We start from the raw sequence: 19,088 nt of genomic DNA on the forward strand, positions 1-19,088 counted from the left end.
TAATTGGGCCCCATATCTCGAGCATGCTGGGGTAATGAGGCTCTGGATACTGGTAGTATCGTCTAGCCAACGGGTAGATCTACAACAGGTTCATATTGACAATCAATCAATGAAAAATAAATAGTAATTCGGAATAAACAGTTACTAGGTTGCAATAATTTAATTAAAGCGATAACATGACATACCCGTGTCGTATGTGGTCGTAGCTCATCAGGAAAATCCATACAAAATGTTTCAACATCATAATAAATTCCTGGTATCTGAGTGATTTCGTGGAACTGACGAAATCGCTCTTTCAATTCATAAAATTTCTGACGGACCTGATCTTGTGTGTAATGATACCCAAAATGCCGTCGTAATCCACGAACCCACTGGTTCATGTGTGCCTCCGCACGTCGATCATCTCTCATGGGGACTCGGGTGTTGTCATCCACATTAAGCGCTGCTCAACATTTAATGTCCAATGCTCCTCCTGTGGAAAGCCAGCCCGTTCCAAGTATCTACGATATGCCATGTCTGCAAAAACTAATCTTAAAGTATAAAATATAAAACATGTATACACCAAGCTGATATCATAATTAAAATCTTATGAACATCTAAATTATATGTCGAACACATTTAAAGGTAGTAAAATAGGCTGAATGTAACGACATTAACCAATTTTGGATCACAATCCTCATTTCGTACTTGTTACACACTAGTCACAAGTTGCACATTAACATTACATTCGGATTGTCTACTTTACATTTACCAATGCCTAGGTTGGATTATAAGATGCCCACATCTGCATTGCTATGTTGTCGCGGAATATGCGTTGTGCTTCTAGTTCAGTCACGGTAGGATGTTCTCTATGGTAGAATGAATCCATATCGGGAGGAATTTCATCTTCTGGTTCGTTGAAAATAATGTCATCATGACTGAACCTACGGATGAAGTTATGAAGTGTACAACAAGCGATAACTAAATCCACTTGGTGCTGAAGAAGGTAGCTCGGCATCCCCCACTGTAATATTGGAAACCGCTTCTTCAATACTCCAAAGCAACGCTCAATTACATTTCTTAAACGAGAATGGGCATGGTTAAATAGGTCCTGTGGGGTTCGATATCGGCGACCATGGCCCCTATACTCGGCTAGGTGGTATCGAGTACCTCTGTAAGGCGCAAGAAAACATTGATAGTTTGTAAATCCAGCATCCACTAGATAATACTTGCCTGCAGTACTTCATAAATTATTATCAGCATTGATAATATAAGAATTGCTTCTTTCTTAATAACTATGGAGTATAATGGAACTATGTTAACTTGTTTACTCACCATTTGGAGGAAAAGGGAAATTTTGGTCCTGTGATATAGCATGATTCAAGACACGTGCGTCAGCCGCACTCCCTTCCCACCCAGCATACACGTATGTAAAATTCATATCGAAGTCACAGATAGCCAAAACGTTTTGTGCTAGTCGTCCTTTACGAGATCGATATCGATTTTGATCTATCCGCGGGACCCATGCCGGCACCAAAGTCCCATCCATCGCTCCGACACAATCCTATGGTTCGTTAAAAAAAATATTAAAGTAATAATTGATAATAGTTATATGCCTATGAATTGCTTAGTAATTAGTTGGCAATGCAAGGCGGCTTCTTGTAGATAATTAAGATACAACGTTTACCTTAAAGTAAGGGTAGAAATCTGAATTGGTAGCCACACTAGGATGAGTGTCTGTAAAATTTGGGCGAGTGATTAGTTCGGGTGCCATAGCGCACAATGCGGATAGCACTCGGTGGAATCTACGGTGAATAGTCTCAAGTGAGTGTTGGAATCGCTCCATATTGTCGCGTTGTCGTTTATGCATGCCGACCGTCTGCATGAAGAGTGCAACCTCCTCAACGGAGCTAACTCTCGAGGTCTGACCATGAGGCAACAATCCCCTAGAAGTTAGCGCATCAACTAAAGAGTAGAAGCATGGTTTTGTCATGCGAATATTGTCGTAAAACCTGCCCGTGTGTGGAGTTGTCATTATCTCAGCTACCCATCCTTCGCCTTGCAACGAACTAGTATTACGAGGGACATTTTCTCTAAATAGCTCCGGGCAGATCATATCTCTAAAAGCATAAAACTCTTCAGGGACAACAGATTCGTTGCTGCCTGGAGTCCCGGGTGTCCCCGGGCTGCCAGTAGATGAATTTGTGTCTTCAACAGCTCTCTCGCTTGCACTCGCCATAGTTCTGCACGAGTATATGAAAAAGAAAAAAAAAGGGACACAATATGGAATCTCGAGTTGAGACAATAAGCATCAGCAATCATATTAAATAGACGAATACTTTAAACTAACAAAGTACAGATGTGCAACCCCATGGTGAGTGCGACAACACACCGATTATAAAGTTGAACAATAACACACATAGCTATTTAACCCATAGTCAATCCCCTATGACAGGCATGAATTACTTTCCCAATGAGAACAACCAGCGCAATTTGTTGTCATCATCTAAACGGAGGAATATCGTTCGCGTGCTATGACTATGAAAACGCTCCAACGCTGTTGTGAAGATTACGTCAGGCAGATCCTTAAATTTTGTTAACTCATCTACGCAACGCTCGATAGACTCTGTAGCTTTAACACCAGTTCTATCAATCTTTCCCTGCAGTGACTCTTGCAACTTGTCCATTGTCTCGAACTTCTTGCTTTGCAATGCGCTCATCCCGCGCCTTGTTGGACGTTTGCTACTAGATGGTGAAGTAAAACTCTGTGCCGCAGGAGTAGGTAAGTACCCGCCAGGTGTCGGTATCGATTGTGACTCGGAGAATGCTGTATCCTCGTAGTCCTCACGTGAACGGCGACTACCCGAATTCTCACCCGTCATATGTTCATCGTCGCCGATAGATACAGTCTGACCTCCTCGGGTGGGTTGTCCGGAGGACCGTGCAATGCCTCCCGTTGCGGTGTTCCTTGCGAACATTTGGGTGCACAGGTCAAAGTGCGGTATCCCATGTTCAACAATTTTTTTGTACTCCGAATTTTCCTACATAGGCAGGTTTAATCTGAATTTTTATTTGAGCAACGTGGAATGTTTCTTCACCAAATTAAAACAAGATGTTCGGTATAGTCCGCATTATATGTAAATTTAAGACAAAAAGATTAATACCCGACAGAGCTCCTCCAAACGTCCAAACTCATCTGTAACAGTGTTCCGCTCATAGTCCCATCCCCACCCAGTTCCCCTGTTAACAAGGTCATTCAAAAGGCGCCATGCACGACGCATCCTGTTTAGCTTACCCTTGAGTTGTTCCGGGTTAAATACATAGCTTTGGCCGAATGTCGAATTCATCCTACCGGTTATACGAGCCCAGACAGAGGGTGAAAAAGTTGATGATTGCAGACGATGACTTACAAACTCTTCGTGCATAAACTTGATGAAAATTCGTTCCATGTACTGGGTCCATACAATTTTTTCCACGCGAGACGTATGCGAAGAACCTATGTCGTCCGATCGATGCATCTATATGGTGATGCGAAACAACTTTTAATAATTTTTTTCATCCACAACCATATTAATTACAGATTCTTATTTCTAATAATTAACTAACTGTTAGTATCTACAACTGACGTTGTTCTCATTATGATGAATTTAAGGCCCATAAATCATTCGTCCGACTAGCCCATCTCACACAAATCCAATAAACCTAAATTTAAATTAAATTACATTGACAATTCTCGAGAGTGTTTTAAATGCACAAATATTTATTATATTTTATAAAATTACAAGTACATTTTTAATGATGCAATTTTAATTATAAATATATTTCTAATTCAATAGTAAAAATTACACAAATATCCCTAAATTATATTAAGTTAATACTCTATAAGAAATACATTTATAATTTAAACAAAATAAAATAAAACATATTATTGTATTTGAATCTAATCCTAACGTCATGAAAATTTTTAAGTCCTTCAAACTATGGAAATACTTTTCTAACTATAATGATTGAGCTCTCCCCCTGGGCTTGGGGTTGAACAAAATGGTTGATTGGGTATGCATACAAGCATATGATAAACCCCCAAAATGACAAATACACACCCTAATATATCATTCAAATTTCTCGAAACTATCATTATACATATATTAAAAATAAATCTTATTTAAAAATAACAATTAAAAAATATTTATAGGTTCATATTTTCAAAGACACTCTACAGATTATTATTACTTTCGGTGGTGTTTACTTTGATGAATTAGCACAAATAATATTGGGTATTTGAGCCAATCGATCAAAATCATTCATTTAATATAACAACGAATGTTTAAATATTGAGGCGATGGAGACATGAAATAGATAAGCACAGAATAGCGGTGCTTATATCTTCGCTACGACATTGAACAAGTTAATCAGTTCTACGGTGTTTGCAATTAATGTCGTTCATATCATACAATAAAATTATAAATATAAATATGCTTAGGTAATAGCGGTGCCCAATTTTTTTTTTTTTTTTATTTTTAATGTTGAAGCAACTGCTGCATAGATCGTGCACTGCAGGTGGGGTGACAGATAGCGTTGAAAGAGAGTTGATGAATTCAGTAACTACATTAATTTAAAAACTCTCTCAACCAAAAATTTAACAAAACAATAATAATAATAATAATAATAATAATAATAATAATAATAATAATAATAATAATAATAATATAAAACAAACAAATAAATAACAAATTCTAATATTAAATTTGGACAATTTTGGGTTTATGCACCGGTAACTGTTGATTGAGTAGAAGACTTAAACTAAAAAATTTGGTATGTGCAATGTTTTATTAAATATTGAATTAAATCCATATCAGGTCAGTTTTGGTGATTATTAATGTTTGTTTATCTAGTAGATTCTTTGTCAAGATATAAAAATTATTTTAAACTTACATTCTAAAAATAATAATTAAATTTATTTAGTTTTTAGATAATAAATAAAATGATAAAAATATTTAATACAAAAAAAATATGTTCATAAAAATTAAATATTAAAGAAATTAAAAAAATATTCTGGTATTGATAAAACCACACTAAAGATCAAGTGGATAAAAAATAATTGGTTATTCCTTCAATTGTTCTTTCAAAAGCATTCTTTACAATGATTTTAGGGGGGTGTAAAATCAATCTTACACTCTAATGTACAAGTCACCTTCATGTTCACAATCTTATAACTACAACTCTAATTCACCTTTGTCTTTGCAGAAAGCAAAGAATAATTAAATTATATGTTATTTTTGTACCCATACTATGTATATATTAAATACAATAAAATATATAATAACAAATGTGATTTGATAATAAAAACTATAAATTACAAACAAAGCAAGTAATCAATCCATTAAAAAAGTTGTGCAACTCGCAAACTAGAACTTAGAACACCATTATTAAAACAACAAAATATCCTAATCAAACTTCAACTTCTTATATGCATATATATATATATAAGCACATAAAAAAGCACTTAACATACATTTTTTTCAACAGAATTAAAAAAACCTTTTTTTTAAGAAAGAGAAATACAATATATTGAAGGCCATCAAGAAATTAACCAGCCAAACAGAGGACAATGACAAACAAGTCGAAGTAATTCATCATGCCAAGGTCAACAAGAAGCAAAACCAAATTAAGCATTTTTATCTTAAAATTTTGAAGAATATAACATTTAAGATCAAGATTAGTGAGCGAAAATTAAGATACATACCTTAATAACAAGAAAATGGTAAAGCCAAATGTTAGATGGATGAGAGTACTCGACCAATAATGTGTCAACAATTGCAATGCAATACTTTACTTCGACAGAATAAGCTCAACAGATAGAATGAAAGTGCAAATTGCATAAAGAGTTGTAACACATTATATAGAGAGAGGAGAGTACAATTCACGGGTAAATAGTAATTTCTTTCATTATATCTCCAAGTGACTAAGTGCAGAAAAAGTAAATAGCCGACAAATGTTTCAGAAGAGTACAGAGTATACAGAAATTGACTGAAAAGTTTCTGCAATGATACAAAGCACCACATGCAATGGCAGCAATTATTGATGGAAAAACAGTAGCCATCAATAATTATGAAAAGATTTCACCAACCATTTCTTATATTTGCCATAATTTTCATCTCATGATTCAATATGTTCCTTGGATGCTTGTATCAAGGTCCTCCAAGAGAAATAGCATTCTTAAATTCTAATTGATGCATTCTTTTCAGAAAGCAGGTCTCCTACATCACCAAATTAACGTTGAAGTTAGCACCATTCCAAATACTTGTTATCCATCTACTACTGTTATGATATTTACTGTAAGAAAATCCACAGAGCGATTCCTTTAGAATATGGAACATACCAGGCTTCGCAAATTGGCAAACTGAAAAGTTTTTTAGATCAACACGCTTCACTAACAAAGAGGCGCTCTTTATTTGGTCTTCAGTTGCTCGAGGTGCCATGGGATTTGTATCAGTGTGAAGCTGTAGATCCACCATATTGTTTTTAATTCTAAATTCTTCAGTTAAGAAATTAGTGAAGGTAAAAAGTTACTCTTACCTCTTCAACAGGTCTGATATCATCAGAATATGGAAGATATATCATATGCATTGCAGGTGGTTTAATAAAATTTCATCAACAGCACGCTGCCTATGAAAACGGCTGGAATCTCCATCATTGCATTTATGGCAACGGCGAAATAGAGGTTGAAGTTGAGGTTCTCAACATTGAGTTGAACCCCATAATACACGAAACCAATCCCAAAACCTGTGAGCATGACCATGGACATCCTCTTGGCAGCCCATCTAGTATTCCACAGTTTCTCAATGGTGGAGGTGTTATTTTCTCCTTCACCTGCAGCCAAGTTTTTCTCATTGCCAGATGGTTCTAGGAGAGAGATATTTAGAGGCAATTCCTTCCCATTGATTCTTGCATATCTTTTCAACACTTCAAGAGCTTCCTCACTTCGACCTCTGCGAAGAAGCCACCTTGGGGACTCTGATACAAAGGGTAGAAGTATAAAGATTGAGTAAACAAGAGGGATAAATGAGATAATCTTGTACAAGTTTCTCCAGCAAGTTCTGGTTGGATAAGCAATCAAGGGAATTGAAAGGAACCCTGCTGCAAAGAAGAAAAACCCTTTTCACTTCTTGAAACCCTTTTCTCTATTTGGAGAAAAATGGGCTGAAAAACAAAGATAATCATCCAATTTGTGCGATTTCTGCGAGGAAAGCCGATGAAGAAAGACGATGAACAGAGGTATAGATCTGAAGAAGAAGGAAGACGATGAACAGAGGTGAAGGGCGATTTCTGCGAGTATCGATCTGAAGAAGAAGGAAGACGATGAACAGAGGGGCGATTTCTGCGAGGAAAGCCGATGTCTGCGATAGAGGAAAGAGAAAATGTACGGCTGTAAATAAAAAAGTCAGTTTTGTTCCCCATATTTTTACAAAAACAACTAAAAATAAAATAGAAATGGGTAAAACAATGCATGCCAAACATTACATTGTTTTTGGGCCATCTCTGAGATGGCCCAAAAACGAACCCAAACATAAGGGATGGGTTTTTGACTTTTTGTATTATTATTATTATTATTATTATTATTATTATTATTATTATTATTATTATTATTACTACTACTACTATTACTATTATTATTATTATTATTTTAAATGATGAGATCGAATTATCAAATTTTTACATAGGATATAATTGAAATCAATATATGTTTACAATTCGCAAAATTTATATATTTATAAATATTAGTATAATATTGATATCACTATCATCTTATATTATTGAACAACATGAGTTAATCGGGCCATTAAAATTTAGATCATACTGTTAGATATGATCCAACTTACAGAAAAATACATTTGGTAAAGTTTTAATACTTATTGGATATACGGATATCGAGATATCGTACTCGCAATATAAGAGTAATCATTCAAGACGGTGTATCGTTGAATCAGGCCCTGTGATTTTTAAATCATACCGTCTGATATGATCTAATGAACACAGTCTTGTACATATGTAACTTTCGTATGAATCGGGTGCCCAAATTTTAAGGTATCGTAATTATTGATTAAATTTTTTAATCTCATTATATATATAATAAAATATAATTAAAATTGTTCAACCATCATCATCATCATCATCATCATCATCATTATTATTATTATTATTATTATTAGATTAATTCATAAAAATTACTAAATTTTGACATAAATTTATAAATAATAAAAATCATTATTATTTGTCAATTTAAAAAAAGTATAACGTAATACAAATATATATTAAAATATAACATAAAGTTTATATATGTCATATTAAATAATAATTTTAATTACAAAAAATATTATAATTTACTAAGTTGTTCATTAAATTTATTTTTGTATAAAGATTAAATGTATGAATAAAAGTACCAATAATTTATTATTATCCAAAATAAAATATATGATATTGATTAATAATTATAATATATGATCAATTTTGATTATAAAAACAATGTATTGAAATGTTTTGATAAATAAGATCACGGCACTTATAATATGTTAGTAATGAATTTTTTTTTTATTTAAATAAAAAGTATCAAATACTCGAAAATATTTTATAAATTATTTTAAAGCTCATCCAAACATCGTGAAATTTAATAAAATAGTTGTTCAATTAATTAAATTTTGTATACAATAACTTAAAATCCTTACATATAAAAAAATTACAACTGGCTAAATAATTATATGTTAAAAATAATTTAAAAACTATAACCGAAATATCTTAACTTATTAAGTGATGTATATTGGTAAAAAAATATTAACCTGCAAGAGTAAAAAAGTAATTTAACACATATGAGGCACGTATTAAACAAATGCAACCCACCTTTTACCATATAACTTCCAATACTACTATAAATACCAAAAATATTTAATTTTTTAAGTCAAGCACTATTCATTGATAGTGACTATTTTTTTGACAAAAAGACCTCCCTCGACAATCGTATTTCACCTGGTGTATAATCGTGCCGTAGGTAAAATTCCCAATTTTATCCCTTCGTAAAAACCTCGACCACATCATTAAGAAACAGGAGATCATATATTTTTCACTTTTGTAGAAATACGATATAGCATAATTAACGCTCGTAAATAAAATCAAGAAGAGTGCCTCAAATTTAATATGATATGTAATCAATGCCCGTAAATATTCCGTAATAAAGAATAAATAATTCTTTTCCAACCAAACTATCCTTATAGCAGTGAAGATATACATGCTCTCATGCATTATTAAAGCATGAATAAGTATGAGGGCAATTTGATCATAAAAACATTTATTGGATTTTCAATAAATCAGTAATAAGACAATCAGAGGTCAGTATAGATTCTTTTTTTTTTTTTAAATTTTTTGCTAATATCAGCAAATTCAGTGAATTTTGATTAACGAAAGAACTTATATGTTATACGGAAGCAAATTCCAATTTAATTTCCAAAATCATAAAAAATTTACGTTTAATATATCAATTTTCAGAGAAAGATGTGTGTAATTATCCCTTTATAATATCACATAAGAATTACTTGTATTTTTTCCCAGATAATTAATGAAACAATAATTAGTGAATTTGAAAGAAAAAGTAGGTAAGTAGGTACCGTAGTTGTAATCTCCGACAACATCGTAATATGTAATTGGCTAAAAATTATGAGAACTACTTTCACCAATACATTCATCTCTGCTCAATTCTCAAAGCATCCCTCAAACTGTTCCAAGATAATAATAATAAAAAAAACTAAAGTCCCATTTATTAATGCAATTATTTAGCCAATAAAACATTTGGTTGTGTTTTCAATGAGATTTTCTTCACTTTTCACTGTTTGGATAGGTGGGAATTTGTTCGGGTAAGTTATTTTTAGTGAGAATGCATTCCTATTTTAATTCTCAATTTCAAATTTATATAGATCACATGGGCTTGTCATAGTTGTGTTTCTGTCACATCAAAAATACATATATCTATATTTAATATTCTCACACCTATATACCTATATTTGGAAACAATTAATCCAAACATATTTTCAGTCTTCGCACAAAAATCAATAAAGTATTTCTACACATTTCCAATTGTGGAAACTGAAAATGAAAATGAAAACACAACCAAACGGGCTCTAAATTTTTTATATATGTGTCTGAATTTAATTTTTATGCATGCATCTTAGTTGAAAATTTCTCAATTAAATTCAAGCGATAATTGCACTCCCTTCCCTTAAAGTTTAATATAATTATACGTAAATTCTCTGTGGTTTGGAAAATTACATCCAGCACTTTGAGGTTTGCTTCTGTCTAATAAATAAGTCTCTCAGTTAGTCAAAATTCACTGAATTTACCAATATTAACAAAATAAATTTGAAAAAATTATATATTAACCCCTATTTGACTTGTTACTAACTTATTGCAAGTCTAATGAATCTTATTACAGCCAAATTACCCTCATACGTCTTCAATCGTTAATGCATATAATGATGTATATTCTCACCGTTATAAGGGTAGTTTAGTCTGAAAAATTATTTGACCTGCAATAAGTTAGTAATCAGTCAAACGAGGGTAAATATCAATTTTCATTCAATTTTTTTTATTAATATAAGCAAATTCAATGAATTTTGACTAATGGATGGACTTATTTGTAAAACGAAAGCAAATAAGTAATTTCTCAAACCACATGGAGATTATGTATAAGAAATTAATATGAAATTAGACGTAAAAATCTCCATTTGCTGGACTCAAACCCACAACCTTTTGATTGTGATCAATTCAACAAAGGCTCGTTGGCTACCTGACCTCATTTTCAAAAGTTAACGAGTGAATTAAAAAAATATTTAATAATGAGGAATTAGAAAAAAGAAGATTACGAGAGAGTTTTGTCTTTTTTTAAGCATTGCATCATTCAATCAATACAACAGTATGCTAAAATAATAAATTAAAATATTTAACTAATAAACCGATATAACTATACACAAATTATAATAACTCACATAAAGTGGGACAAATAATAACATGAAAATGAGACTGATATCCACATGTCCGGTGAAACTCAAACCCATGATCCAGAACTTATCATGAAAATTATTTAAAAAAAAAATAAAAGAATCAAAATTTGCTCTAGTAATACAAATTTAAATTGCTTAATCACGAAATTAAATAATATGTGAAATATAATTAAGATGAGTCGAGCCAGTTCGAAAATTAAATATTATTATTATTATTAAATAGATAATATTACACGGAAAAAGTTGGAATCTTTGATGTTACTGATTAGGTTAGCACAAAAATACCTGGAGCAGAGTGATTCCCACAATCCCATGTGTTGCCTTTGGCTCCTTCCTCTGCTCCATCATAACAGTAAGTATTTCTGATTTCGCATCCGACGGTTGTTATTTAGTAGACTACGCCGCTAATCATACCTTAAACGTTTTCAAGTGTCAAGTTTTACTTGTGATTTAAGACGCACCACCTTAACACATGCACTTTGCACCACGGGATTAATTATTATTATTGTGGTACGGAACCCAAAGATTCAATTAAAAATTATGTTTAATTTAATGTGGATATAATTAGTTAAATGGGTTCAAAATTTCATTAAAAAAAAAAAAAGGGATTGTGATCAGAGATGGTGATTATGAGAGGGATAGATTGGAAATGTAATTCTTTAATGTTGCGTTTGGATCGAACGATTTAAAAGTCTGGGCTCTGAATTCATTGAACTTGTTTGGATGATTCCTTATTACGAAATATTTTAATTTCAAATTCATTTAATATGAAAATATTTGATTCTACCTCAAGACCCTACTGTCCAAATAGGACCTATATGTCTAAAAAATAATGAGATGCGAACGAGAACTGTTTCTTGAAAATAATGAGTAAAAAAGTAAAACCAGTAATTAACCAGGTATAATAAAACACGATAAAATACTCCCTAAAACCGCATTGCTTAGATACATTGCTATATTTTTTGTGACTTTCATTATAAATCTTTGAAAAATTGGAGTATCAAAATGTTTGTAATCAAGAAAATGATTTATTATTATTATTTTTTAAATTTTTGGAGGGGATTGCCACATTGGAACATAACAATATTACCTAGTATAAAATTAAATGTTTTACTTCCAAGAATAAAAATTAAATGTGGATATTTTATGCGTTTGGGTGGCGATTAACTCACATTCTTGAATGAGAATTAATAATTACGAGACTTTAAATTAAATTTAAAATAAAAAAATGGGCCAATCAAATCGCAGCATGCCCCCAAACCCTAAAATTTTGGGCTTTTTAAAAATTTGACCACTCTCAATCTTTTGTCAATATTAAAAAGATTTGATCTAAAAAAGAGTAGGGCCAAAATGGATATGATGTGGTCCAACTCCAATACACCACACCATAAGTTGAAAATGGAAGGGCCATTATGGTAATCATATTGTCCCATTACCAAATTCCAAATAAAAATTAAAAAATGAGAATAAATAAATTTTGAAAGGGGGCCCAAATTTCCAAGTGCATGAATTGGCCCCTTCTCATCCCACCACCATTTGAACATGTTGAGAAAAGTTGAGGCAAAAGGGTAGCTAAAAAGCAGAGTGGAGGGGAATTATATTAGCTACAAGGGAAGGATTAGGGACAGGAAAAAATAAAAATAAAAATTAGGGTTTTTGTGTGCTTTTTGAGAAGGATAATTAATTAATTACCTTGGATTGCAGAATCAAATCTTGATCATCTTTTAATTGCTACTATTTTCAAGAACCAATCAATGGGTGCTTTTTTGGGCATTTGGGATAGGCCTAAAAGGTGTTGCTAAGGATTATTCTTTACAAGATTGTGTAATTTTGATTTTTTTTTCTTTTGTTTTTGAATAATTACAAAAGGGATTGTAAAAAAATTTATTTTATTGAAGTATTTACAATTGTTCATATCATCACGATATTGAATAAATCAAAAACTGTGAGAAAGACGTTTAATTCACACCATTTAATATTTTTATACTGATACTTGTAAGAATTACGAAGTTGACGGGAATTTCTATTCCAAGATCATACAGCGCTCTGATTTTGAAATAACTTCAACCATTTATTTATAATGAAATTGGTGTACATTATATTATTTAATGATATTATGTACAGTGATGGGATGATATCTAGAAAGATGATAGTTGTTTTCAATGGGCATATAGAAAAACTCCTTGAGACAAATCTGCATTGTCTTTCTCTTACAAAGTTAGCTAAAAAGAGTGACAATGCAAGAGACATCTAAAGTGGGGTTGAAAAAGAGCCTGAAAAGCTCAAATCCAATGCAAAAGATAAAATTAAAAAACTTAAGAACAAGGGATGTAAAGTTGGTGTAACTGAAAATTGGTGGCTTTTCATCTAAGTTCAAACATTTTGACCAGACACATTGACAATGCTTTCCATGAATTTGTCAAACTATGAGACAAGAGTCATATTGGAAAAAGTAAAGAACTGTTCACTTCACAGTTCATACCCTCAAAACAAGAAAATCATACACAAATAATGATTCTTGAGCTAAGATGCTCAAATACTCCACTTTCAAGAATTCTATCTTCTTCTTCTTCTTCTTTTTTCCCCCTCTTTTAATTAGCTCGAAATAGTGTTTAGTCTTAAAATAATCCGCTAATATCCAAACTTTCGGGCTAAATTATCCCATGATTTACTCTAATCAGTGGGAAAACGACGATTATGACGATAACCACAATGGTCATTGCACATAATGATGAGTGGATTACCAATATTTGCAGATTAGATTAGGCAGTTTTTAGGTGAATGGATGAAAACAAAGTCCAATGATGTTCATGAATAAGATTACTGTGAGCCATTGATTAATGAATAGCCAAGTTCTAACGCATAAAACAAAGCCTTTCCCCTCAGCTGACTTGATAGTGCATTAATCAAAGACAAAAAACAACAACCTATGACATACATAATCCTCCTTTTCCTATGTTTAAGTCAAAAAGGAACATAGAAAGATTGATTAGTAATATAATGCTCTAAGATAGAGACATATGCTCTGAGTTTACAAATAGAACAATGATGTTTCTTTCCTCAGTCTTAACTAGGAGCAGAAGCTCTTTTCCCTTTATTTAATTCTTCCCAGAGTATAAAAAAAAAACCCACCTTTTACCTTCTGGGCATTAGTATTCCACCAGCATCAGAAACCTGCTCAAGAACTGCAGAAGGAGAGAGGAGTGTGAAAAAGAAAAGAAAACAAATTTCCTCTGTGGTTCTGTGTGTTTGGCATTAGCTACAGTTTCGACTTGCTTTTCTTTTTCATGCAAATAGGCCCTTTTGCTGACTCTCTCTGTTTTCATATCTCAAACAAGTCATGGAAGATGAAGAGTCCAATACAAGAAGGAAATGCCCTCCAAAAACAACAAGTTTTAGAGAGATTGGAAGTGGTCATAGTTATCAGTATCACCACCAGCTGCTGCAAAACTCTTATAGGCTTGGCTATGGTTTTGGTTTGGATTATGGTTTTGGATACACAAACCAATACCAGACTTTCCCTGCTTTGCTACCTCTCCCTCCAAGCCTACCTCTGCAGCTTGCAGTAACTCCACCTTTCCCTCCAAACCAGAGGTTTGGATCAAGAACCCATTTCAAGAAAGCCTCAAGGAAGCAGAACAATCCACTTCTTGCCACTTCCTCTGATTCCCAGTATCAAGATTTCTCAGTCACACAAGGTTATTAATTTTTAGTTAAGAACCCTTTTCTTGTTTGGTTTTTTGAGTATGGTGTGTGTGTGTGTGTTTTTTTTCCTTGCTTGTTACTGTAGTCTGCGTGATTATAGAAAGTTTACGTTGGCCTTTACATTGCAAATGACAATCTTGGAGTGTCTTTGTTGCTATCTTAACCTTTGTCTATCGGTGGTACAAGACTGTTTTTAATGGTCACTAAGCAAATTCTGATGTGCAAGAATGAGATTAAACGATAAAATTACTATGCTTTATGCTGCTAATTGCTGATTCCGTTAATTAATAATTTCGGGCAGAAGTGGAGAAGAAAGCTTGTCTGCCCAGTGATAAGGAGAATGGAAGAAACATTGTGGATGCAAAACGAAAGTCATTGTTAGTTGCAAGAAGACCAGACTCTGGTGGGATTGAAGGAAAATCCATCACCCTTCTTGCTAATCATTTCTTAGTCCAATTCGATCCGTCCCAGAAAATCTTCCACTATGATGTTGAAATATCTCCGAATCCATCCAAGGAAATTGCAAGAATGATCAAGGGAAAGCTTGTTGAGGAGAATTCAGCAGTCCTATCCGGTGCTCTTCCGGTCTATGATGGTAGAAGGACTATATATAGCCCTATAGAATTCCAAGATGACAGGCTTGAGTTCTATATTGGTCTCCCTGTATCTGTTGGTGAACCAGTTATACCGTCTGTGGAAATGTTGAATTCCCCTGAAAAGCATCAGCAGGACAAGATTTTCCGGGTAAATATCAAGCTTGTATCAAAGTTTGATGGGAAAATGCTGAGCAGCTATTTGAACAAAGGAGATGATTCTACTCCTCTTCCTCAGGAGTATATACATGCACTGGATGTCGTTCTACGGGAGAATCCGACTGAGAGGTGTTTAGCAACCGGAAGATCGTTTTACTCGAGCTCGATGGGAGGGGCAAAAGAGATTGGTGGAGGAGCTGTTGCACTCAAGGGGTTCTTTCAGAGTCTAAGGCCAACACAACAAGGGCTTGCTCTGAATGTGGACTTCTCGGTGACAGCTTTCCATGAGAGTATTGGGGTGATTCCTTATTTGCAAAAACGGCTTGACTTTATGCATGATATCTCTCAAGAAAAGAGCAGAAGCTTGACGACCGAACAGAAGAAACAAGTGGAGAAAGCACTAAAGAACATGAGGGTGTTTGTTTGCCATAGAGAAACTGTACAGAAATATCGAGTTTATAGCCTGACTGAGGATGTTGCTGAAAATCTCTGGTTTCCAGACAGAGATGGGAAAAATTTGAGATTGATCAAGTACTTCAAGGATCACTATGATTATGATGTACAGTACAAAAATCTGCCCTGCTTGCAGATTAGTAGGAGGAAGCCATGTTACCTGCCTATGGAACTTTGTGTGATTTGTGAAGGGCAAAAGTTCCTTGGAAAGCTCTCGGATGATCAAACCGCGAAAATACTCAAAATGGGCTGTCAAAAGCCACGAGAACGCAAGGCAACCATTGACAAGGTTATGGAAGGCCCAGAAGGGCCAACCAGGTATGACTAATATTCTGGCATTTTGTTCCTTGTGTTTTACCCATAAGCTTGTTTGATCAATCAAAGTTTTGTGCTTCTTAACAGCGGCGGTCAAGGAAAAGAATTTAAGCTGCAGATTTCAAGAGAAATGACGCACTTGACTGGGAGGATTCTTCAGCCTCCAAAGCTTAAGCTTGGAAATGGTGGTCATGTTAGAAATCTGACTCCATTCCGTCATGATCGACAGTGGAACCTTCTCGATAGCCATGTCTTTGAGGGCACTCGAGTTGATAGATGGGCGATAATAAGTTTTGGTGGCACCCCTGATCAGAAGTCCAGCATACAGAAGTTCATAAACCAGCTGTCTCAAAGATGTGAACAATTAGGTATTTTTCTCCACAGGAACACTGTGGTCAGTCCACTGTTTGAGCCAATGCACGTTCTTGGCAATGCGAAAATTTTGGAATCTAAACTCAAGAAAATTCATAAATCTGCTTTCAACAATCTCCAGCTGCTCATTTGTGTTATGGAGAGGAAGCACAAAGGATATGCAGACTTGAAACGAATTGCTGAAACGAATATTGGTATAGTAAGCCAGTGCTGTTTGTACCCAAATCTCGGCAAGTTGAGCTCACAATTCCTGGCTAATTTAGCTCTTAAGATCAATGCCAAAGTCGGTGGATGCACCGTTGCTCTTTACAACTCGCTGCCTTCTCAAATACCAAGGCTCTTCAGACAAGATGAGCCGGTGATCTTTATGGGTGCCGATGTAACCCATCCTCATCCATTGGATGATTTTAGTCCATCCATTGCTGCTGTCGTCGGCAGTGTAAACTGGCCTGCTGCAAACAAGTATGTTTCAAGAATGAGATCCCAAACGCACCGACAAGAGATCATCCAAGATCTTTGTGCAATGGTTGGGGAAATACTGGATGACTTCTATCAGGAGCTCAATCAACTTCCTGCAAGAATAATATTTTTCCGCGATGGAGTTAGCGAAACACAGTTCCGCAAAGTGCTGGAGGAAGAACTGCAAGCAATCCGCAAGGCTTGTTCAAGATTTCCATGCTACAAGCCTCCAATCACGTTCGCAGTTGTGCAGAAGAGGCACCACACGAGGTTGTTTCCATGCGAAGCCGATCCATCTTTTGCCAATAACCAGTTCTCCGACGAGAATGTGCCTCCAGGGACAGTCGTGGACACCGTGATCACTCATCCGAGAGACTTTGACTTCTACCTCTGCAGCCATTGGGGTGTCAAGGGAACCAGCCGGCCAATCCATTATCACATCTTATGGGACGAAAACCAGTTCACTTCCGATGAAGTCCAGAAGTTGGTCTACAATCTTTGCTACACATTCGTGAGGTGCACAAAGCCTATATCTTTGGTCCCTCCAGCTTACTATGCACATCTTGCTGCATACAGAGGCAGATTATACCTTGATCGTTCGGACTCAAGCGCCTTCAGCAGAAGTTGTTCGATTTCACGGGCTTCGCCTCCAAAAGCAATGCCTTTACCTAAACTTTCTGAGAATATTAGGAAGCTAATGTTCTACTGCTGATATTGTAGCACATGCAGATGCGTATACTTGCACTTCTTTGGTCTAACCATAGCTTGAAACTAAATAATAGCCAAGTGGGATTACAACTGCTTACTCATCCATATTATGATCTTGTCACAGGTTAATCAACCAAAACTATCATCAACTCACTAAGATTTTTCCAGCTTCTTAACATGTAAAGCAAGTGCATATGACAAGTTCATTGGACTTGGAAGATACTTGGTTTTATCTATTCTTGATGGATGTAATGTGAGTGAAACGGTTCACCAAAATGTCTGGTTTGATCTGACTTTTACTTTGAACAATGTTTAAGCAATCAACTTATTTTAAACTGTGAGTCAGAAAAATCATTCAAATTCAATATCTTAACAATTTGTGATCTTTCAGAAAAAGGGATTGCTGTTTCATTTAAGTACAGACACATCAAATGTTAAGATTAATCAAGTATGTGAATAATTTCAAAATTTGTCATTTTATCATGCAGAGGTGAGGGGTCTGTGATGAAAGTGAAGCAATCTTTTCTTGAGAGGTGGGAAAAAGGGTATTAAGTAAATAAGACAGTAAAAGCATCATTTGACAGCAGCAGCAGCAGCAGCAGAAGAATGGTCATTCCAAGAGAATCCCCAGAATGTGTCATTGGTAGAAAATGAGTAGTCACACTCCAAGTTGAAGAATGAACAAAAGGAAGGCAGAATCTAGGGGCATTATAGGGATAAAAAGAAAAAAGAAAAGAGTACAGGATGGTATGGGCCCCAGTAGGAGTCAGGTAGCTCAGTTGCAGTTGCTGCAGCTACTGTCATTCACAGGCAGCAGAAGTAATGAATGAGAGAGAGAGAGAGAGAAGAGAAGAGGGCAGGAAAGGAAAAGATGGGAAGTTGAGGAGTGAGTTCCACTTTTGTCTCACATTTTCATATTCCTTACTTTGTGTCTCTGTTGTCTACTTGCTTTTAGCCCACTCCCACATGTGTGTCTTATGTCCTTTCCTCCCCCCCCCTGCCCCCTCTTTTGTCTTTCACCCCTTTTACCTCTTTGCAAAGGGGAGGTGTACCATTCGCTGGGACCCTTGTACTTCATATGAAATTTTATTTATTTTGGAACAGTGGTGTTTTATGAACCAGAGGCTGCTAGCTACGGTATGACACATCTCTTTTCTTTACTAGTTGTGTCTGAAAATTTTTTGTTTTATTATTGGTGGGCAGTATCCACTTTAGTCCAAAAATTACATAATTATTTGCGTTAAATGCCTTATAAAGTATTTCATTGTAATCGACTTTAAATTAAGAGAATTTGGTGAGA

At 34.6% G+C, this 19,088-nt stretch overlaps 1 protein-coding gene across 1 annotated transcript; it reads left to right on the forward strand.

Annotated features, from left to right (window-relative positions):
* Window positions 1–14,036: 14,036 nt before the first annotated feature.
* On the forward strand, window positions 14,037–18,064 carry AGO7 (Argonaute family protein). The gene is made up of 3 exons (XM_011077242.3): window positions 14,037–14,722; window positions 15,031–16,252; window positions 16,337–18,064. Exons 1-3 carry the CDS (start codon window positions 14,365–14,367, stop codon window positions 17,790–17,792), a joined length of 3,036 nt encoding a protein of 1,011 aa, XP_011075544.1. The 5' UTR covers window positions 14,037–14,364; the 3' UTR covers window positions 17,793–18,064.
* The last annotated feature ends 1,024 nt before the right edge of the window (window positions 18,065–19,088 follow it).

Source organism: Sesamum indicum, linkage group LG4 (assembly GCF_026168435.1).
Source record: "Sesamum indicum cultivar Baizhima isolate 11 linkage group LG4, ASM2616843v1, whole genome shotgun sequence".
Lineage (NCBI taxonomy): Eukaryota > Viridiplantae > Streptophyta > Magnoliopsida > Lamiales > Pedaliaceae > Sesamum > Sesamum indicum.